Source organism: Heloderma suspectum, chromosome 3 (genome assembly GCF_057233095.1).
Source record: "Heloderma suspectum isolate Gila_16-S chromosome 3, 16-S_ref, whole genome shotgun sequence".
NCBI classification, from domain to species: Eukaryota; Metazoa; Chordata; class Lepidosauria; order Squamata; family Helodermatidae; genus Heloderma; species Heloderma suspectum.
The window spans coordinates 131411222-131435057 of NC_139460.1; the positions used below are offsets into that span (position 1 = coordinate 131411222).

Below are 23836 nucleotides of genomic sequence, written 5' to 3' on the forward strand. Positions count from 1 at the left end.
AGGGGAGGGGGAGGGGGAGGGAGAGGGAGAGGGAAAGACATTTCTTTTCTTTCTCTTCTTTTCCTCTCTTCTTTTTCTTTTCCTTTTTGTTATTGTTGTGTCCTCATAAGAATATTGTATTGCTGGGAAATTCTGGTATTGATCAGGTTGTTGGTATTCTTGGTATTGCTTATTTCATTTATAAAGATAAAATAAATAAAAATATATTTAAAAAAAATCCCGAAGTTTCTATGAGAGATTAGTCACTGAATGTGGATTCATACATTTCATCCCCCTTTCCCCAATAAATGTAAACATGTATATATTTACCAACTTCTTCTCTTCTTTTCCTTCCTCTTCTGCATCTGGGGAATTAAGTGGATCCTCTGCACTAGACCAACCATCATTTTCTTCAGAAGCATCAAGATACTGAGATGTTTTAGACCATCCTTAATAAACCAATAACCCACCATTACTGATAATCTCTGAAGCAAGAGCTAAAACTAGTAGTGAGCCAATATTCACGAAGCTTTTGGAATACTTGAAAATGCTATATAAGTAATGCAGCTTTTGGAATACTTCAGAATTGCTGCAGAATAAATAAATAAATAAATAAATAATAGCCTTTAAGTGTTGCTACTTCAACATGAAATTCAGCATCCAAATGAACCTGATGAAATATGACAAAATGTGTCACCATGTGACACCAACTGTGCCTTAGGATAAGAACTGAGGCTTCATGCAAATAAAGGATCACAAAACAGCGCGATTTATCAGCTGGGAAACAAAACCCTTTCAGCTCTAATATGAAAAATCCCTTCAATTATACTTCTAATATTGTACATTGTCATCAGAACAAGATACAGCCATGGGGGTCATGCACATCTTGGCAATGCTACACTTGTGTTTGTCACTCCAATAAAGCAAACTACATGACTGTACTTACTTGTGAGTCACTCACCACCAGAATAAATACACCTCAATAAACTCATGTGACAGATTGAGATTTCCACATTTTCCCTTACTTTTAAAAAAGCCGATCAAGAAACTAAACCTACAGAGGAACTATGAAGATTAGAGTAAGTGTGGTTGTCAATGGCTTGCACTGATTTCTATCAGACAAAATACATGTTGGCAAGACCACCTGAGGATAGCTAGAGTCTGCCCCCCCCCCAAAAGCAGAGATCCTCAGGGCATATTCAGACACCCTTCCCAATTATGCTAATGGACACACCCATTTACTTTGCCCCATCTAAGCATGAATGGCTATCATTCAGTCCTGTGGGAAAATGTAGAGTGCTACACTTGGGGACACTGTTATGGTAGAAGCAAAGCCTGCCCTCCTCATCTGACACTGGATGGCCCAGCTTCCATAACAAGTGACACAGGAAGGGCAAAACGTGTCTCTGTGAGCTCTTCTCCCCAAGAGATGTTTGAAATATGCAAGCCCTGACTGCCCACGCCAACATATCGAGGGGCATTTTACTAGCTCATAATAGCAGCAGAGTGCCAGTGTGGTATAGTAGATCCTGGGTTGCACTGGGACTAGAGGGGCCGCATTGGGACTAGGAAGATTTGGGCTTGAATCCCTGCTCTGTCATTAGGGTGCTCACTGGTTTGCCTTAAGCAAGTCAATCTCTTTCTCAGGGCCAAACTAGATGAGATGTACCTGTACTGGCTTAAACCAAATGTTGTATGAGTGGACAATGTTCCTGCCTTCCCTTCCCCCCTGCAGCCCCCCCCCCATGCCCTCAAATCTACTCCAAAGGGTTCCCCAGCCCTTGGAAGCAGATTTGGGGGATGCATGGGGAGGAGGGGAAATCCCTTCTGCCAGCAGTTTCTGTTCTGCTGGTGGAAGGTGGATTCCAGCTATTACCTTTGTCCAAAAACAGCGGTGGGGGGAGGGTGATACCGTGATTTCCATTGGAGCTCAGGTGTGGGAAGAAAGGGATATTAACCTTTTGCATCCACACTAACTGCTTGATGCAAATCCCTGCTACCCCTAGAGTTGCTATCAGCCACAGAGGAGAAAACAAATATGGCGCCTGTAGTTTTCCTCTCTGCAGCTAATAACTGCTTGGGGACAGGGGGTAAGGGTGGAGAATTGGTGTGTGGGGAAATAACCCCATCTCCCTGGCCCTGATCCAAATCACACACACCGCCGCGCGCGCCAGTTGCCTTGTGGACAAGCTGAAGCTGTTGGGAGCTCCTATTAGAGAACACTCGTTTTACATCTAGTTTGGCCATCGGTGTAACTTACCTCACAAGTTGTTGACAGGAGGGGAGAGGGGCAACCCCCTATATGGCACCCTGAGCTCTTTGGAGGAAGGGTAGTATGTAAACGTGACCAATAAATGAAAGTCCTGGAAGATCTGTAATGATGCTTGCATTCCAGGTATAAGAGCAAACTAATACAAAATAACCAAGGTAAGGACTCCTTCGCCCACCAAATCCTAGCTATAAATGATTAAAATCGAAAAAAGCTAAGGTGTGGGTGTGCTTTTTCCTGGCAGTTCTGCAAAACCAGCGCTGTTGCCTATCAGCTGCGAGGCTACGAGATGTTCGGGAAAAGCCAAAGCAAGCCCTTAAGCAGCCAGAAGTCACAGCACACCACACCATGTGCAAAGCTCCTGTGGCCCAGGAGGGATACATTACCTTGCCTGCGCTGGGCTGCTAGCAAAAGGCAAGTAGTGCTGACACACTTGGCCCTGTTCCATGTTAACACAGAACTGGCATCTGCGAAAGAACTGAATAATAAATATTCCCAGTGCATTACATCGTAGCTGTGATGCTACTGCCTTCATCCTGAGCCTGAAACCGGAAGCAAGATTCTACTGGATCACAATTCAAACGAAACACGAAAGCAGTATGTCTTGCACTGTTTATCTGTCACAGAGATGGTATTATCTATTGCTACAATGCACCCACCCCACCTCCACGCTCTGATTCTCATGTCTTAGCTTTTCACACAGTTTTGTTTGTTGGCGCATTTGTGCCTGAACTTAAGGAGCAGGTGCAGAACAACACAGGTTTGTTGGCAGGCTTGTGTGGTACACTTCACACACAATTTTCCTGAAAATGCGGATATAGATCCCATATCTGGAAACAAAACAAAATCCAGGATAACCCCCAACACCTCTCCCACCCTTGCCCAAGCTGATGCGACTCCTGTCTCCATTTGTTATATCGGCAAAAAAATAGGGTTGCCAGATCCTGAGTAGACGGTTATTGCTTCTGAGTCTGACGGGAAACATTAGCAGGTGCCAGTTCTCCTGTCATTGAGGCATTATGGCAGGACAAACAATATTCAATTACCCATTATGCAAGAAGGAACATCAGCTTATGGTGTTGGACGACCCATTTCAGGAAGGCTATTTGGATTAAACAGGTTTCTTTTCAATGAAAAAGGGACGTTTCTTGCTTTGAACTCCTTTTCTCTGTGTCACGCACAACGTCCTTTGGGAGCCATAGGAGAACAGAACGGCTACCTGAATATAATGGATCAGGTGGATGATGCTATTTGTGTAGCATCTGTGCAGAATTTCAATGTTTTGGGCCCAAACCCAATGAGCTTCTTTATGGACAGAAAAGGGATTGCACAGGTGCACACACAGTGATCATCTTTGCGCATTTCTAGATCAGACACTTTATCATAGAATCATAGGGTTGGAAGGGGCCTGCATACCATCGAGTCCAACCCACTGCTCAGGCAGGAAGCTTGATTTCCAGGCGGTCTCCCATCCAAGTATTAACCAGGGCTGACCCTGCTTAGCTTCAGAGATCAGACAAGATCGGGCACATCCAGCCCTTTGTATCTTTGTCTTTTTTATTAGGAGGAACTGCTCTTTCCAAGATCTGCTCCTGGGCTATTATTCTTATAGCCGTTACTTATTGAACGAATCTTGAGTTGCATGTCATTAGGCCTTCAGTCTGCATCTATGTTTGTCTGATTTTGTCTCCCCGAATGCCCTGTAGAAGCCACATTAGATCTTGTCTGGAGATTGCATACACCCACAGTATTCCACATGTAAAGCAGCATAGCGAAACCAGCTTGAAAATTCCTGCTTTATACAGCCAGGCTAAGGAGGTTTCTGAGGAAAAAGTGCTTAAGTGAGCCTGTGTGTGTATGGTGAGGGGTAGGTGGGTAGGTTTCAAAGGCTTATTATTCAGTCTTTTCACTCCCATCCCTATATCAAGGTGCCAACTATCAAAGCTGGCCTGGCTTCAGATGCATCCTGAACGGGATATGATACTTTCTCTGGGTGCTCCCGCCGAATGAGGTGAGGTGGGTGGCTACTAAGGAGAGGGCCTTTTCAGTCGTGGCACCACAGTTGTAGAATTACCTCCACGTAGAGACTCGTTTGATGCCTACATTGTGAACTTTTTGGCACCAGGTGAAGACCTTTTCATTCTCCCAGGCTTTTCAGCCCTTCAGTTTAAAAAATCGAATTAGTGGGTTGTGTTTTTTTTAGAATGTTGCACTGCTGCTAGCTTTTATCTTGGTTACTACTTTGGTTTTATTCTGTTTTTAACTTATGGTTTTATATTAAGTTTTACTATGTTATTATAGTTCATGGTTTCAAGCTTTGCCTTGTAAACTGCCCAGAGAGCTTTGGCTAATGGGTAGTAAAGAAATGTAATAAATATATAATAAAAATAATAAATTTATTATTACTATCAGTAAGTTATTATTTTGTGTGAATACCCTTCCCTATCTAATACAGCTCTTATAATGAAATATGTGGATGCCAAGTGATTAAGACCTCCATTACCAAAAATTATGGGTGTCAAGTCTCACTGAGGATGGATTCATATGGGTTTTGCCCAAGGAAGCCAGCCCATAGATTTGGCAGTGGATATGGGCACATTGAAGAAACCTGGTGACCGTTCTGACACTATTTTCGGCATCCTCTGGCCTGCGAAGTTGAGCTCATGCGTCACATGGCATGGGCACATGGGTTGCTTTTCCTTTTGTTAAAATCCCACAAGAACTGTCCAGAACATAAATATTCACTTTGTTGTATGGAGCCTCCATGATACTGACGGATGATGCTAAATGCTATCCTTGACATAGTAATTCATGACAGCTTTTCGTTTGCTATGATTAAGTGTGCTCTATCCAAACTTCCATATAACTGTAAGTGAGAATGCTCCAAAACAAGGGGTTGGCAATAAAGCCAACACAATGCACATATTACATTGGGACCCTACAATTACGAATATGAAAAAATTGGTTCCACTCTACCTCTCAAACCCAGAGGAGTTGGATCACTCTTTACTTCATGTCGTTTAGTGTTTTTGTCAGGGCTGATAGGAGAAGCTGTAGCAGGATGAATAGGAAAAAGTACAGAGAGAGAAAGAGAAAGAGATTGAAGAATTGGAAAGAGAAAAATAGGTGGGTTGCATGCAAATTACCTTTGAGTTTATACTGACAAATCAAAATGAGCATTGAAATGATGTCTATTTTAAGTGGGATTCTTTTCTTAAAATAGAAGCAAGTGAAAAATGTAGGTAATTGAGAAATATAGGGAAAATGGAAAAAAGGCACATTTACGGTTATAAGTACAAATATTAAATAGCTGTAGCGAAGTCATAATGAATTAGTATGTTATGTGTTCAAATATGATTTTATTCTAATAAAACTAAATCCTCTATCAATACCTGGTCCTGTAAGACGGTTCATTGGCAAAGTCTGGCTTTTATTGGTAGGAGATGCTGCTTCTGTCAAGGCAAGCAGGGAGTATTAACTAATTTGCAGCTTCTCCAGAAAGAACTAAAAGGTAATCAGGTTGTTAAAAAGACCCATTACAGCAGTGTGCTTGGAAAAACACCACTTTTTCCTACTGGTTGAGGTACATACATAGAATTGTGGTGGTCATTTCTCCCCTCTACCTCATGATAGCTCCATGGTTATAATGAACATGTCATCTCAACACCTCCTCCTTAGTCACCCTAAACAAAGGACACATTAACGTTGGACAGTTCAGATAACATATTCACTATGAGCAAGGAACCACTGGGAAGGATCCAACTGTGTGCATTAGTGCTACTGATGTTGCGCTAGTGTAAACCAACACTTGTGCAATGTCAACCATGCTTGCTAGTATAACAGGTTTCTTGGGAATCCTGTTCTGCAAGTAAGCTCATAGAATCATAGAATCATAGAATAGTAGGGTTGGAAGGGGCCTACAAGGCCATCGAGTCCAACCCCCTGCTCAATGCAGGAATCCAAGTCAGAGCATCCCTGACAAATGGCTGTCCAGCCTCGTCTTAAAGGCCTCCAGTGTGGGAGAGCCCACCACCTCCCCAGGTAATTGGTTCCATTGCCGTATTGCTCTGACACTCAGGAAGTTTTTCCTGATGTTCAGCCGGAATCTGGCTTCCTGTAACTTGAGCCCATTATTCCGTGTCCTGCACTCTGGGATGATCAAGAAGAGATCCTGGCCTTCTTCTCTGTGACAACCTTTCAAGTACTTGAAGAGTGCTATCATATCTCCCCTCAGTCTTCTCTTCTCAAGGCTAAACATGCCCAGTTCTTTCAGTCTCTCTTCATAGGGCTTTGTTTCCAGTCCCCTGATCATCTTTGTTGCCCTCCTTTGAACCCTCTCCAGCTTGTCTGCATCCTTCTTAAAGTGTGGTGCCCAGAACTGGACACAGTACTCCAGATGAGGCCTAACCAGTGCTGAGTAGAGGGGAACTAGTACTTCCCGGGATTTGGAAGCGATGCTTCTATTAATGCAGCCCAAAATAGCATTTGCCTTTTTTGCAGCCACATCACATTGTTGGCTCATATTCAGCTTGTGATCGACGACAATTCCAAGATCCTTCTCGCTCGTAGTGTGGTTGAGCCACGTATCCCCCATCTTGTAACTGTGCATTTGGTTTCTTTTTCCTAGGTGCAGAACTTGGCATTTGTCCCTATTAAATGCCATTCTGTTGTTTTCTGCCCAGCGCTCCAGTCTATCCAGATCACTTTGAATTTTGTTTCTGTCTTCCAAAGTATTAGCTATCCCTCCCAATTTTGTGTCATCTGCAAATTTGATCAGCATTCCCTGCACCTCCTCCTCCAAGTCATTAATAAAAATGTTGAAGAGCACTGGGCCCAACTGGGCTCTACTTATGTTGTGCAGGCATTGATTTACACTAGTGCAAAGTCAAGAATGCTAGCGCATGGACACCATTGGATCCTTCCCACTGTTTGTGTAAAACAGCCTCCACAAGCAAAGCACTGATCACAGGCAATGAGCATAATTTAAAGCAGAGTAGAGCAAGGATAGGATTCAAAAATGCATTCATATAAAACTGTAAAAAGGAAAACTCCATCAGAGACAGCAGCAGCTCCTGCTTCAAAAGCTCCACTTTTGTGAAATATAGGAAATTTTTTCCTTAGGACGTGTGAAACTTTTATTTCAAAAGTAGTGGGCTTAAAAAAAAAATCCCACCTTTAGAACAATATACATTTTTAAAAAATTTTGGACGGAAACAAATACATTCAGGGTAGATCCAGTGACAAGTTAGAGTCAAGGTGGCAATCACTAAAAAGCCTCTGAAAATTCTTTGGAGACTGCAGAACACTGCAGCTCCCCTTGAGAAAGGAGGTAAGAGTGGAGAAAAATGTCCATTTGGAACACTTCCCACTAGTGATCCAAAGTTTGTAGTAACTGCCTATAAATGTCTAGCAAAAACTAAGGACATGGCAATGGCCAATTTCACTTCATACAGCTTGATTCTCACATTCCCAGAGACTATATCTCTATGCATCATCTCAACCCTTAAAATCAACAAAGAGCTCTCTGTTTAATACTGCCACCAATAAAGTCTGAACTGCACACAACAAAGCAGCCTTGGGTTCATCTAGCACGACCCATTTACTCTGGGGCTGCTGCGATTTGAGGTCTTTTGGGACCCCCACTTCGCAGCCAAACCGTGGTTTTTACCCGGAAAATGCAGATTTCCAAAGAGGCATTTTGCTGCGATGTGTTTGGGTTGCTGCAGGTTTCCCATGGTTGCGAGCTGTCTATCCCTTCTCTGAACTGACTTCACGTTTTGTGGTGGGAGTGTGGTAGGTGCACCTAGTGCTTGTGTCACTCTGTGATGCCCCATCACTCCTCCCTGTTCCTTCGTGGCTGCACAGTTACAGAGACAGAGAGAAGTGTGCACATTTCTTCAACCACGGCTTCGCACACCTTCGCAGCTTCGTATCTTCGTAGCACTGCTTTGGAGTCAGTGGCCAAGGGCCGGGGGGGCGGGGGGACAGGGGAGCAGAAGGTCCAGGACCAACTTCATTCCAGCCACCATTTTGGAATGATGGGTAGGCATGTACCTTTCATGGGCTCACACCTTGGCATGTGCAAACCATCGCAGGAGTCTCAGGCTGGAGGACCACCAAACAGTTGGCATGGAGCAAACCACCCACATTTTACCTAACGAGAAATGGACAGACACAAAAGAACCCCTAAAATACAAAACAGCCACTAAAACCCAAAGTGTCACACCTGCACCCTTACATGCCTGCGCAGCTGCACATTTAAATATAATGGTAAAACAAAAACAGCAGCGCGACTGCTGCAGTTCACTTTGCTGCAACAGCCATGTGTCAGGGCACAGCGGAAGTCCACAGTAAATTGCGCATGTACCACAGCAGAAGTTAATTCACAGCTGCAATGCTGCTCAGTTACGACGGAGTGAAGGTTGAAAGCAGTGCCATGTAGATGGCCCCCAGGCAGGTGTGGAACACACCTTGCAATGTTTGTGTATCTCCCCTTTCAGTGTCAGGACTCTTAACAGAGTATTATGAAAAAAGAGCGTATGACCTTTTTGTCTGAATAGAAAATGGTGGGATATCCATGGACGCAGCTGGGATGAAAATATGCTAATGCGATTTCTGTACTCTTGTATTATTTCTATACTTTTGTCAACATGATCACTTCAAATTTTCTATTTAGCCTCTATTCCTAAAGAACTATGTTCTATATAATTTCATAGCTCAAGTTGGTTTCTGCCCTTTGGGGAACTTTATTTGGGAACTGTATATCAAGAGTTTCTGCCCCAGGCTTTGAGGTAGGAAGAAGCAACCCAGACCTTGGAAATATGGAAATCCTTATGGCTTGAATCCCCAACACTTTGAGAAGAGCTTTCCTGCCCCATCCACCCTGCTGCAACCCCCAGCGTCCACAAAAAGCAGATCCTGAGGGATGGGGGACTGACAGGTATGGTGCACAGATCGTAGATGGAAACTGAGGAACCACCTTACAAGTGCTTTTTGGCTCATGCTAAACAACTTTGAATCCAAGCTAGTATTTCTTCATGGGAGTCCTCTCTCTCTTCTCTCGCACACACACACATACATGCACGCGTATAGTAGTAATCTACTATTTATAAAAGCACATAAAATATTCTTGTAAAAGTATACTAGGTGCTGTATATTCCTTAAAAAGGAATTCAAACTTTCAAGATGTAATATCTACCTAGGAAGTTAAAAGCAAATATATAGTTTAAAGAAAGGCAAAGCAGATAGTAACTCACCTTGTATTAGATGCAGGTAGAGGTAAGCTGTGTGTATGTTCTAGAATTCTGTGCTGACTAGCTTCTGTAAGGAAGACAGAGACTCCCAAAGTACTTTAGCCACATTACAAACCTCCGGTTCATTTTTTGGAACTTTTCTGCACACCTTGGAATCTAAGGAGCCGTCACCAAAAAGAGGGACTAAGTTATATGGCTTCAATGATGCCACAACAAACTGAGTATGGACAGAATTCTCACATTAACTATGGGACTTTGGTTTGGCTATTACTGTGAGAGTAATGCACCCTTGTTCCTTCAGTTCTCTTGTCTGCAACTTTCTAGCTTGAGATATCCATTCTGCCTGGTATAGCAACAATACAGTTCCTGGGAAATATTGTTCTTATAGTTGTTAATCCGAAAAGGCGACAGTTAAACAAACCCTACCAATCTTGTGGGGCATAACATAACCCATCGCTTTTGCACTGAAGTATGAATTAAGCATAACAGAAAAAGCAGACAAAAACAAATGCCCAGCACATTGAAAGCACACAGAACATAGGCAGTGCAGATGCAGCCTATAAAGCCTCTCATTCTTGTAGGCAGAAGCAAGTGCCACAGTTACATGGAGAATTCTGTCCATGCTCAGTTTGTTGTGGTGTAACTGGTATTTCACAGATAAAATCTAACTTACTACCATGTCTCTTGGATTTCCAGTGCCATTTACCTTTATCTTTACCTTTTCACTATTGCAACCTGCTTCTCTGTCTTGTTCTTTAGGGAGCATACATAAAGATGCACCCATCTCAACTCGTCTTTAATTGCAGCCCTTTTAATCCCTCTCACAATGTCATGGGATGCATTCATGCCTGCAGGAGAAAATAAATAATGCTGTTGTACTGATGGGCACTTTGCTATTCTTGGATATCACGGAGGAAAAGAAAAGGAAGAAAAGGCTTACGCCTGTATGCCTGTAGCTGGTTGGTCAATACTTTTCTATCTGATCTCATTTACCCAAGTGGCTTTGGCTTCAGGTGTTGGAGCCTATGTCAAAAAGCAAAAGTAAGAAATTTAATCAACAGCTTGCCACTGGTTAAGTCACCCCAAAAGAAGACAATTTTTCTCCCTCTCTCAAAATACTTGAACCTGGGGTCATCCTATGAAGCTGATTGGTGGGAGATTCAGGACAGATAAAAGGAAAGACTTCTTCACACAGCGCATAGTTAAATTATGGAATTCACTACCACACGATGTAGTGATGGCCACCAGTTTGGATAGCTTTAAAAGGGGGTTAGACAAATTCCTGGAGAAAGAGGCTATCAATGGCTACTAGTCTTGATGACTATGTGCTACCTCCAGTATCAGAGGCAGTGAGCCTCTGTACACCAGTTGCTGGGGAACATGGGTGGGAGGGTGCTATTGCGCTCATGCCCTCCTTGTGGGTTCCCGGTTGACAGCTGGTTGTCCACTGTGTGAACAGAATGCTGGACTAGATGGACCCTTGGTCTGAGCCAGCAGGGCTCTTCTTATGTTCTTATGTTCTAGTGATGACTTGGAATTATGAGAGTTATAGTCCAGGGCACCAGGCTGGGGAAGGCTGGTCTATGAGGTCTCTTTGTTTAAGCTGCTTACATGTCTGGCTGCCTAATTCCTATTTATACCCAGGCATGGCAGTAAGGTAGACATGTCCATTAATTCTACATGAGAAACAAGAGCCCTTTAGACCCTATTCCCTACTCCTGGGATCCACTGTCAGTTCTTCTATGCACTCAATAGACCAGAGGCCCAACTCATTTACTCACGTATGTTCTGCGGTAAATCCTATCAGCAGCGCTGGTTGACACTGTCCCTGGGATCTCAGTGCCCCTGGCTATTATTGCTGCTTGCTTGTTTCTCCCCTCCTGGATGTATGCAGCAAGAACAAAGGAGCTCTGAGACTTGCAGATCTTGAGACAGCATGACAGAGGGAGGCAAGCGCGTCATCCTGTCTCTCATACTACAAGTCAGGGTTTCCTCTCTCCCTCTCCATCCCAGTGGAGATCCCAGGGCCAGGAATGTACATCTACCATTGCATAAACAGCTTTTTTAAAAGTTGCGTTTTTAAAAATGATTGTTTATACCTGTATTATGTCAACGTCTTCCCTTGCATTGTACCAGATTTCAAATTTTTTAGCATCACCTTTAACGTTCTCTGTTATTCCAACTGCAGCCATCTAGAAAACAAAATACATATAAACCGACATTCAGGTTGACATCCTTGCTAAGCAAAGCTTCCATCAACTCTATGCACAGGCATCAAAACTGACCTTTGTGTGGTTTGGTTAAAAGGCAAACTCCCTCCCACCCTCCAGCTGTTCTCATACGTACTTTTGGTCATAACTAAACCCAAAAGGGAAGACAAGAGATTAAGACTATTGGCAAGAATTGGCCAAAACAGACATTACTTTAAATGTGTGACTAGCAGCTATGTCTTCTTTTTGTTTTTACTCTAGAGTAGGTGCATGGGGCCTGATCCATATCTTAAAAGCCCCCCTTATAACCCATGCTAGTGGTCTGATCTGGATCAGGAGCCATGCATCTACTCTAGAGTAAAAATGGAAGAAAAAAAAAAGACGTAGCTGCTAGACACACATTTAAAGTAATGTCTGTTTTCAGTGTTTTGGTCCTTAAAGTAACCTTCAAAAGCACAAGCCAGCAAATCTTAGCCATCACTAAGGCTGGGTGGTTCCTACATTACTGCAGGGGCATGGAAGCCACAGCAGCATGACGTCCTTCCTGTAACCCTGGGTACCATGAGAAGCCCATCCTATGGCTCCTTTCTTATACCAATGTTGTTAGCCTAGGTTCCCAAGGGTTGACGCTGTTGTGGGGAAGAACTGGAGTCCGAGGCTCCCATGTTGCTACAGCGATATGGATGGAGTGGTGTGAGAGCTGTGACACCAGCTCTCACATCACGAGGAGCATAGGAAGCTGCCTTATACCGAGTCAGACCATTGGTCCATCTAATGCAGTACTGTCAACACAGACTGGCAGCGGCTGTCCAGGATTTTGAGGCAGGATTCCTTCCTAGCCCTACCTGGAGATGCTGGGGACTGAACCTGGGACCTTCTCCATGCAAAGCAGGTGCTCTGCCTCTGAGCCACAGCCCCCTTGCATTGCAGCTTTCCATTGCAAGCAATGGGATGGAGCACAACCCAAATCTAAGTTATTTCAATGGGACTTAGTTGTAACCAACTTCTGGGGGATTTTGGTTCAGTGTTAAATTTTCCAGTAAGACTGCATCATAAGTTCAGTTGGGAAGGTCTTGAAACAGCCACGCTGGATAATTAATGTGAACTTTAATATTCCAAGCTTCAAATGCGCCTCAGCCACTTTATGGGACTTGCACCAAGGAAAGGGAATTAATTTAGAAACCAAAAGTAATATTACTGTGTTACTGCAACCAAATTGTTATTACTTTGACTTTACTGTTTATTAGGATGTTAAAAAGTACCTTACATTTAAGGAGTGCTTATAGCTGTAGGAGCCTTGTGTGGTGCAGAGTGGTAGGCGGCAGTAATGCAACCGAAACTTACCCCACGACCTGAGTTCGATCCCAGCGGAAGCTGGTTTTCAGGTGGCCAGCTCAGGTCGACACACCCTCCATCCTTCCGAGGTCGGTACCCAGCTTGCTGGGGGAAAGGTAGTTAGGACTGGGGAAGGCAATGGCAAACCACCCCGCTACAGTCTGCCAGGAAAACGCAGAGGAAAAACGGCGTCCCTCTAGGGGTCAGTAATGACTCGGTGCTTGCACAACAGGAACCTTTCCTTTCCTTATAGCTGTAGGAAGGTGCTTTTTCATATCCTTCTCCATTTTCCTCTCTCTTTTTACAGAATAATATTGCCTTCTCGTGGAGGAAGATATTTCTTGGAAATATCTGCCATTATCTACTGTCAGGCAGACATCAGCATCAAATCACATTTACTAGTAGGCCCACAAAGCCTAAAGTAATTGTATCTCCTCCCCAAGATATGAATTGTGGAGGGGCGGTAGGAGAGGGATAATGAAGTTGGGCCTGTTCAACTCATGTAGCAGAAGGGGGTGCTAGCGCTTCAGGCTGCTGCTTCTGAGTGCCTCTTCACATAAACACCCTGCAAGTAGGGATGTTGGAGAATTCTGCCACGGTCTCCATTGAGGCCGGATTCTAAAAAATCCAGCCTCCCGGAGTCTGTGGCAGAACGGCCTCCCCCTCACCACCCCACGGAATCCCCCTGGGACGGAGCCTACCTGGCAGTGGATGCGGCGGATACAGCGGTGGTGGATGCAGCGGCAGCTCCGGCTCATCTTCCGGCCACTGCCCAGCCGCTGCGGCTGCAAATGGCGGCCATCGTATGGCCACCATTTGCGTGGCTGCCTTTTGCTGTGATAGGCTACGTAAATACTTATGTAGCCTACCACGGCAAAGAGCAGGGGCGCAAATGGTGGCTGCTATGCCATTTGCTCCCCTACTCTTTGCTGTAATAGGCTATGCAAGTATTTACGTAGCCTATCACGGCAAAAGGCAGCCACGCAAATGGTGTAGTGGCTGCCATTTGTGTCCCTGCCTTTTGCCGTGACAGACTACGTAAATACTTACATAGCCTATCACGGCTTGGCAGGGACGCAAATGGCGGCTGGCGTAGCGGCCGCCATTTGCAGCCACAGCAGCCACAGCAGCCTGGCAGCGGCCGGAAGTCCAGCTGCGGCTGGCCCCAGCCGGAGGCTCTGCAGAGTCACTGCGGAGTGGAGCCGGCTGGGGAGGATTCTGGGGGGAGGGACAGAATGCCTCCCCCCCACTGCGGATGCCCTGGAACAGAGCCAGGTAAGGGATTCGTACATCCCTACCTGCAAGTAAGCAACTAACATATTAGGTAGAAGGCTTCAGTCAAGCCTTTTCCCTATTCTGCTGCTTTTCTACTTGCAGGAAGCTTTTAAACAAGGTTGCATTAAAAATGGAGATCTCCAACCTATAATCTGAAGTGATACAGTCCATTCTACAACCTCAATTAGCAACGTCTGTTTCTTAGTGCCATCTAGGCACATGGTGCTTTACAGAATACAAGAAGACAGGAGCTTGCAATCTAAAATGGAATGAATATATGAGTCTTCCAGTAACACATAATAAGCCTGGTACTATCTCATCCTGCCCATGTCTCCTGTATAATGTGAGCAAGACAATGATCACCTGAAAACTAGAGCCAGTAGCATTACAAAAACATTAGGAGTTACATACAATAATGAGACTGTGTCACATCTTTAGCCATAATTTCAGATAAGGGGAAAAGGAAACTGTTGCAGAAAATATTTGCTTACATTTGCTTACTGTTCCTTACGTATCACCCTAAAATATAAATTTTAAAAATATTACCACTTACGTCATAGCCAGTGATTGCAATCTGATGCATGGAATCATTAACTGCTTTAAGAATTCCCAATATACGTAGTGCCTCTTGGAGATCTTCAGCACCTTCACAATTTTTACTGTATCACCCACCGATTTGTTGTCATGACAATGTTATTCAACACCGCCCAGCAACACCCCCTAGCACACACCCACACAAAGCGGGACAGAGCTCTAAAGGGGAAATGCACAGGGGGGAAATGGCGATTTCAATCGCAAGCACAGAAAACGCTGGGTTTTCCCCGTTCTCAGATAACACAGGAAGAGGGAAGTTGTGAGACAGCAGCAGGAGAGCAGCGGCGTCATCTAAGGCTTCTTCAAAAACCAGTGATTAAAGAAGAACGATCGTGCTAAAAAACCAAGGTGTGAAGAGAGCCTGGTTCTTGCCCCCCAATATTAAAATTACTAATTGTGCTGACACGAAATAAGAAACTAGGGAAACATATACTAAAGTTTTGAAGATGTGAAATGTAAATTATAAATTTGAAATGTATACACTGGGAATGTTAACTGACGTTAGCATGATCTTATGATTTTCAGCAATGGTGCCAGTTCAAATGCAGGTAGCTTTTTTTCTTTTTAAAGAACTGCCTTTCATTATTTCAATCACAAATCTGAACAGCTTTACACTTTTCAAATAGAACACAGTTTCAGATATGGACATGCTTGCCTTGGTTAATGATATCAGATTTTTAAAAAGTGTACTGACTGAATCTCTCTCTTGGTGGCTGAATATTATTGGTGTGTGATTGTGTTACAAAGGGAGGAAGGTCACCTTTTACTGGGATCCTATTGCTGTGGCCTTAAGGATTAAAGTTCCCATTCTGGACCTTATGAATCCAAATGATAAAAGAGTTGAAATGAAGAACTTTGCCCCAGTCTAAGCTGTACAGACATTGGTGGGATTTATGCTAGAGCAGGATGCCCTCAGATGGATGGGCAAGCTAGGTTAAGTTAACTCTGCAAAGTTAACTCTGCACATAGAAGTGGCAGTGGCTTTGAAATGTTGAAGGATTGGGCTATCCAATTAATATACTGGACATTCAAAACAGAATGGTTTATTTAATTTACCAATGAGATGTCTGAATAAAATATGCCATTCAATGATTTGGACGTATTAGCAGATCTGCTCATGCTTGATTTTTTTGGTGGCTGTTGGCTCATTATTCTGTTGTGGCTTTGGGCACATTATTCTGTCGTGACTTTTGGCGCATTATTCTCCTGATCCAGCCTATGAATTTGGACACCCTTGTATAAACTCCAAATTTTCCTTCCTTTGCACACCCTTCTCCCCAGCTGATCACACCAGTAACAAAGTGTGTGTCCTTGTATTTAGTTACATGAGGGCCTCCACTGTCTCCCTGGCATGCGTCTTGAGCTGCAGTATTATAGCCCGCACAGAACATATTTTCAGTGATTGGGAAATTACTCGACAGCTTGCAGATATACCTATCCACATACGGCAGTTTAACTACTTTAAGTGTGGTGGATACGCGGCCTCCTTCAACAATGCGCCCAAAACCACTAACAATACCCAGGTCTTGTCTCATTAGAATCTGGTTAGCAAAGTCTGGAGTGGGAAGGCAAGCAGGGATCACATTTTCAGAAAACTGGATAGGGTCCTTTAACTTTATGAGGGCTATATTATAGTCATAGGAATTCCGTACGAATTTGTGATGTACATATACTTTATCCACAGTGTGAAGTGTTCCTGTTGATCTTGCTGTTGTGTCCAGTTCCCCTGTGGGAGACCAATACAATGCTGTTGTTATTATGTGATACATAATATGCTGGGCCAATACATTGTTCCTATCTATCCATCTATCGTCTGTCTGTCTGTCTGTCTGTCTATCTATCTATCTATCTATCTATCTATCTATCTACCTGATCCTGTTTTCATATCCTGTTCAGTAAGCTGAAATTAAACTATAGTTTCCTTGTTCGGACATAATAGGAAACTAGGATAGAAGCGCTGAAGCTGGAAGGCTCATTGTCATTCCCCAAATTCATGCCTCCTGTGAAAATTAGGAAGGGAGAGGGAAACTCCATTAGTGCCAGTTTGGGGGATAAATTGGCTGGGTGGGCAGGTTTAAACCTCCCCTGCCTATGTGCAGTAATCCTGATCTAGATCGAGTCCCAATGCACTTACATGAAGATAAACAAGATTGTATCAGCTGCATGCTATGTAATTAATGCAGTGTCTACTTAAGTCCAGAAAAGCTACACCTCGTGAATTTCTGCCTGTGGCTGGGAAAAAGCACAAAGGTCTTGATGTAAAGAAGGTGGCAACTCTAAAAGCATGTTCAGAATTGTATGTCTGGCTATCTTTGTATCTGGAAAATGGATTTAATTCTTTAAGAAAAAATTGTGTGGTGAATCATAGAGCCAAACTATACACAATGCTGGTAAATTCATGATTGGCAATGCACTTGAGGGCATCCCCTGAATTGGATTGGGGGCATGGCATTGTGGGAGGGATATCGTTCTTTTCCCCCTGTGCTGTTTTCCCCAGTAAAATTGCTCCTCCGAAGCTGCTGTTTGCCCCATGGGGCAATGCATAAAGGTACAATAAAGTTTCCCCTCACAGGGAAATTTCAAGAGGGTGTTTATAATTGGGAAACAGCAGAGGGAGAACAGGTTAAACTCCATCACCCTCCAGTGACACAGTTACCGTCTGATTCAGCCACCTCACCGCTGCCATTACTTTTTAAAAAAACTCACAGGAGATCCGTGATGTACCTTCACACACCAAATTTAAAAAACGTGAATATGGGTGAGAGATTAAGAGTGACACAGTTTGCACAATCACATTAAGCCCCTGTGGCTTAATGTGATATTGTGCAAACTGTGTCACTCTTAATTTGATTGCTTTATTTCAGCCACAGTGGCTTGTTTGATAATGTGCACTGTCCCTATATATGTAAGATGCAACTGCCAATATTTTTAGGATAAAAAAGAGACAATGGTAAAAACAATTCCCAACTGTTTCCGTGTAGCTCATCTAACAAAACTATCTATGTAGTTAAATAGTTTTTAATATAAATTATAAAAATTGAAAATACCCACCTACAAGAACTGTAAGAAATTTTGTTTCATTCATACAGTGAGCTGCGCTAAGCACATATATTTGGCTCAAAATTGTTCCCCCACAAAACCCTTCTCCTTCATCATTGAGTAGAAGCGCCTGAAAAGAGAAGCATTCACACTCATAGGTTTGTACGAGTAAGCATTTTTCTTGAAAGACACATTTTATCATAGTAAATAATAGATTACTATTATTTTGTAATGTCTCCTTCTCTGGCCATTCAATTCTGCCAACAGGTAGGTATGTGTCATTTTCTGTACAAAGGTTGTAAAAGTAAGGGAGCAGTTAAAAACAATGTTAATTGTTAAACAAATACTGGATATATATCCAGTGACATTACAAGGTGCAAAGGAAACTAATTTACCTGCCATGGACATTCACCGAATTTGCAGTCCGTTCCATTAACTACTCTGTTGTTGTTTTTCCTTGTGTTTGTAGTTTCCCCACATGGAAACTCATCTGCAAAACCATCATCAAGCGGTTAAAATTGAGTGGCACAGCCAAGACAAATTATGCCTTTCCAATTTACACATGCATGGCTAAAGTATCTTTTTCTTGTCTTGGAAGAAGGGAGTTAGAAGATAAAGCAGGCTAAGAATCAGCAAGCAAAATCCAGCAACATGGGTTCCCAAAAATAAGCCACCAAGAGGGGAAAAAAGAGGGTAAATATATTGATCAACAAAAAGATAACTGGATCAATATAATCCCCCCCCCTCATTATTGTTGTTGTTTTCTTGGAGAATCAGCAAGAGGTTTTTGAGGCTGGGAACCAACTGTGGACCAGGGAATCAAGATGAAACCAGTAAAGGAGGTGTGCGTGTGTGTATTAGTGAAGATGTGTGTCAGTTACATTTACAGATATGAGTAACCAGTCAAGGCTGCAGTCCTAAACACACTTACTTTGTGGGAGTAAGCTTCACTGAGTTCAACAGGACTTACTTTTAAACATATATAGTTGTGCACTGTAAATGTCTGTCTATTTATTTGTTCTCTTATTATAAACTTTTACATTTGATGAAATTAAGAAAACAGAGTAAAGATATCCAGCATCATACAAGCAGACTTCCACTTGCTCAACAGAACATCCCCTTTGTCTCCTCTCCCTTGCCTCCTTGCAATCTGAAAATCTGCTCTCCAAGGTCCCTCCAACTCTCCAGAGCAGATCTGGGAGACATGCAGGGGGCTACATGGGGAGGGGAGAGAGAGGGAAAACTGCTCCACCAATGGTGTCTGTTACCTTGCCCCATGGACATTGTTGGATACAACCGTATGTCATTCCCCCCCCCCATCAAAATGAAATAATCTACCAAAAAGATCTTCAGCTCAAATGGTCAAATCAAGTGCCTTTTAATTCAGAAATTCTCTTTGTCAGACCCTTAAATCAAACTGGAATGTATGCATCTAAATAGAAATAAACTACATCTCAGCTGCATTAAATCAAACAATACATGCAAAGTAATAAATATGGGCAAATTTTGTTAAAAGCAATATAAAATGTAACTTGTGTTGCTTCCAGGGAGCACAAGCATTTATACCTGTAGAAACGCAGGATTCTCCATTGTTTGCCAGAATATACCCATCAGCACAGGAGCACTGAACATTATTTTCTACAAGTTTGCAGAAGTGCCAGCAGTCACCATTGTTCAATTTGCAGGTTTTTAGTATTGCTGTATAAGCGACAAATACATATTAGCACTGAAAAGAAAGAAATACACGATCTGCAGGCAAAGATAACATTGTAAAGCAGGGGCAGAGCTGTTGCCCTCTCATATGTAACCCCCTTCAAGGGCTGATTCTCATGCCTTCTCTAGTGTTTGAGCCCTCGCTCTGTCACTGGATAAATGGGGCAATTGTTGACAGACAGGGAAGGTAAAGCTATGTTTAAAGACATAGCTAGCAACTATGTCTTGATTTTTAATTTTTTTGACAGTTGGGATCTGATTTTTATTGGGATCTCAGTGCACAGGAAGGGGCAGTTTAAGTGTTCCCTCTTCAGATATAATTTTACTGATAATTGTCTCCCCTGTATGGCTATAGGGCTTCCAAAAAGACCTCAACTGGTGCCAATTTTTCTCCAAGCCATGTAGTTGTGTGTGTGTGTGTGTGTGTGTGTGTAGGGATTATGTGTAAAATCATAACTGGATTAAACCTCCCCAATCCCTGCAGCCCGCCTTCAAGATAGCCCCAGCAACAGATAAAAAAAGAGAAACAAATAACTTGCTGTTTGACTCTGCACAGGGTGAGTTCCCCTATGAGGCAAGGTGAATCCCCAGTTCAGGTGACAGATTGGGAGACGTGGTGGAACATGCTCCCCGCCATCTCATGAAAGGCCCCTGTGGGCACTGCTGCTGCAGCCCCACTCGCTCACTGTGGCAAATGCCACAGCAGGAGAGCGGCAAGCTGGGCTCCTTGGAGCAGCAGCCCCCCTCCCATCTCTCATACTTTGTCCTCTCCTGAAGTGAGACATCAGACGGGTGGGTTCTCCAGAGAGGCTGCCTGCCCAACCTCTCCCTTTAAGAGAGGGTGCAGCAAGAGATCGGGCAGGTAAGTTCTCTGGAGAGGCCACTGGCCTAATTTCTCACCCTGGGAGCGTTCCCAGAATGAGAGATCGGTTTGGCACCCTCTCCTGAGAACTGCCCAGGCCCCAAAATGTACAGGCATTCTTCCTCATAAAGGAAGGACCCCTCAAAGGGCAGCATTTAGGCTCCTGTGGGATCTCTCATTCTGGGGGGTGGCAGCGGAACATCTGGTGCGGCCACTGGCCCTGCAGAGATAGCTGCTAAAGAGGACTTGATTTTCAGTGAATTCCCATTACAGAGGCAAAGCTGACTTCACCATTGTCTCCTCAAAATCAACCAAGACTTTTGTGGCACCTTAAAGGTTTGCAAATATATACACCAACATCTCCCACAAAGATGGACTACAAGCCATCAAGAATATTATCCCTGATGGTGATGCAGCACCTCTGGCCAACACATGTTGCCATTTTGTCCTCACCTACAGTTACTTTAAGTTTGAGCAGGACAGATGTTGCTTCAGGTCAATGGCTCCATCGTGGCTCCTTAGCATGACAACATACTCATAGCTGGTTTAGAATATTTTCTCACCTCCTATCCCCAAAATGTTTCTCTCTTCCTGAAATACAGTGAAGACATCTTCTGGACTCTTGGTGATGGGGCCCTTGAGAAATTCCACCAGGATTTCAACAACTTTCACTCCACCAACATCAACCTGAGCCTAGACCAATCCAAGTTACAGGTTCTAGACAGCACTGGACAACTATACGATAGACATAAGAACTACTTTACAGAGGAAAACCAAAGACAGCTAGATCTGTTGAGGCCCACTGCCAGCACATAGCATCCTCAGCCAAATGCTGGGGTTCTAACAGGGGACCCTGTGCTGATGTCAGGTGTGGTCTGGGCCACCTGTTAAGAAAAAAATTGTGCTGAACTTCAAGGCCACTATGACTGAAGTTGCTGGCATCTCTGTTGTAATTCCCCCATGATGCAATGATGCATATACACATATACATACAGCACTGCATTGTGGGGAAATTTGAATGGTGGTACTGGCATGTCCAGCTAAGTGGACCCAACACCCCTGATAGTGCTGCTGCTGGACCACTGCCGTACCTGCCAGAATTGCTGAGCCTAGTCCGGCCATGCAATGTCCACTAAGGGCACTTTGCCCGGGGCCTGCAAACCTGGGCCCAGCCCTGATGCTTTTAACTGCCGCCCAGAACACACCACCATATCCCTTGTTTATAACCAAGTCCCATAATACAACTGTAGTTGTTCCAGCTAATCGCATGCCGGATTCACTGTGTCAAGGTTTACATCAGGCATTTCTTAGACTACAGTATCCATCCAATGAAGTGAAAAACCTGATCAAGGCCAAAGTGGCATCCAGGAATTTATTGATTTCATTTACAACATTTATATAGCACCCTTCATCCGGATAGATTCAAGGGCAGTTTCCAAAAACAATCTACTACAGGACAGACCCAAAGGACAAAATTGCAGAGCATGAGCTTATCACCTACAGTTCTTAGCTAAAATCACTCCAACATATTGGCTGGGTTCACACAACATGATAACCTCGAGTGTGGGTTGTTGTTGAACTGTGGGTGGTTGTGTTGTCTGAACCCAGCTGTGCTAACAAACCATGTTTTGTAGTCCATCTTTGTGGGAGATATTGGTGTATATATTAGATCCAGGATCTAAAAATATCAGTTTCAACTGCAAGGGTTCATTTACTGGCTTATCTTCCAGCATGACATATGCTATCAGCTGCCACCAATGCCTTCTACATTCTATATAGGACAAGCAGATCAGTCCCTAAGCAAAAGAATTAATGGATATCAATTTGTCATTAGAAATGCCCATATTCAGAGATCAGTGGAAGAATGTTACAATCTCCCAGGTTGTTCCACTGATGACTTAAAAGTTGCCACTCTCCTAGAAAGGAACTTCAAAGGGAATTAGAGCTGATCAAGAGATTTGTCTCTCTCTGTTTGGGCATGCACAGAAATGGAGGTTTCCTGTCTCACTACCGGTGTGAACTAACTACATGAGGAGGATCCTGCCTTATATGGATGTGTGTATATAATTATTTATTTAAATTAACTAGCGTCATCACTAGTTATTGCTGTTATGAATGGTCATTGTGAGGATTTTGTGTACATATAAGCTTCAGTTGAACTGTACTTTCTGCATGTCCTTGCCATTTGACCTCACTGTTCACCCTGCATTGTGTGTGTAGTGTAGACGTGTGTGTGTATGTGTATGTACACACACATATACACACACACACACACACACATACACACTCTGCCAGCTGAGGTTAACACTTCATGCGTCAGATGAAGTGGGCTCAAGTCCACGAATGCTTATGCCATAAGAAATATGCTTGTCTTTAAGGTGCCGCACAACTTTTTGTTGTTTTGCTGCAACAGACTAACATGGCTAGCCCCTGACAATCAACACAGCACGCCTGACTGCTGTTTGTACAAATGATGGCATTACTAGTCAGGCTGGCCCAAGACATCTTGCTGCCTGCGCTGAAGAACAAGATGGTGCCCCCGTCCATTCCAGGTACAAAAGCTGGCTGGACTGGCAGATGGATCTGTCTTCAACACTGATGATGGAGCAGCATCCTCCGCTGCACTTGAAGGTGGCAAGCTAACAGGCTGCAAGGCAAGCTGCATGGCACACAGGCCTGTTCTCCAACAACTTGTTGCTGCCTCCCAGCATCTGTCATCTGAGGTGACTGCTTCACTTTGCCTAATGGGAGGGCCACCCCAATACCAGCAGCGTTTCACACAAACTGTGGATACCATCTTTGCATCTTGAAATACCCATGCAATACATCTGCGAACCCTCTTGTGCCCTGCTTGTCTTTGAAATAGAACTTCCTCTTCAACTCTGTGGCCAGCACAGAAAGTCTCAGGACCTGCAGATGTCATGGCAGGGGAAAAGGCAGAAGAACTGGAGAACTGATAGGGCTGGCCATGTCTGCTTCCTGTTCCCCACCACCGCTGTACACGTTACGGACAAAGCTATTCTGAGGCATCCAAATAGGAGAAACAAGCTAGCTTTCATACGTTTATTCAGCTATTTCTTGAACTTTATATAATTCTTTGCTTCCACAGCTGTTCCAAAGAACGATTACAGAATATTTCACTTTTAAGCATTAAAACCCTTTTGGCTGGTTTGTACGTATGTCTGAAGCAGTGGCTTCAGTCTCAGATGAGGTCTCTTGTACCCATTTTGCTTTCCAAAACATCAGTGACTGCAACTTGGTCGTGGTTATATCCTGCGTGTCACAGCGCACAGAAGACGTCTTAGGA

General features: G+C 43.7%; 1 protein-coding gene across 15 annotated transcripts in view; it reads right to left on the reverse strand.

The window, feature by feature from the left end:
* Positions 1-23836, reverse strand: part of LOC146350254 (coagulation factor X-like) — an 88236-nt gene that overhangs the window by 54255 nt on the left and 10145 nt on the right. Inside the window, exons 5-14 of one of the 15 annotated variants that reach the window (XR_014789232.1) lie at positions 19521-19652; positions 18350-18444; positions 17967-18084; positions 16568-16641; positions 11601-11693; positions 11283-11381; positions 10442-10524; positions 10220-10349; positions 9505-9568; positions 314-428 (exon numbers count right to left, since the gene is read on the reverse strand). Coding sequence is in view for 3 of the 15 variants with exons in the window: in XM_084844601.1 (XP_084700727.1) it covers positions 16064-16641; positions 17967-18084; positions 18350-18444; positions 19521-19652 (923 nt within the window). In the remaining 12 variants the exon portion in view is untranslated. Of the gene's footprint in view, positions 1-313; positions 5701-6805; positions 10350-10441; positions 10525-11282; positions 11382-11600; positions 16642-17966; positions 18085-18349; positions 18445-19520; positions 19653-23836 lie in introns of those variants that run through there. The other 14 variants (XR_014789230.1, XR_014789228.1, XR_014789231.1 and 11 more) reach the window with 14 other exon arrangements.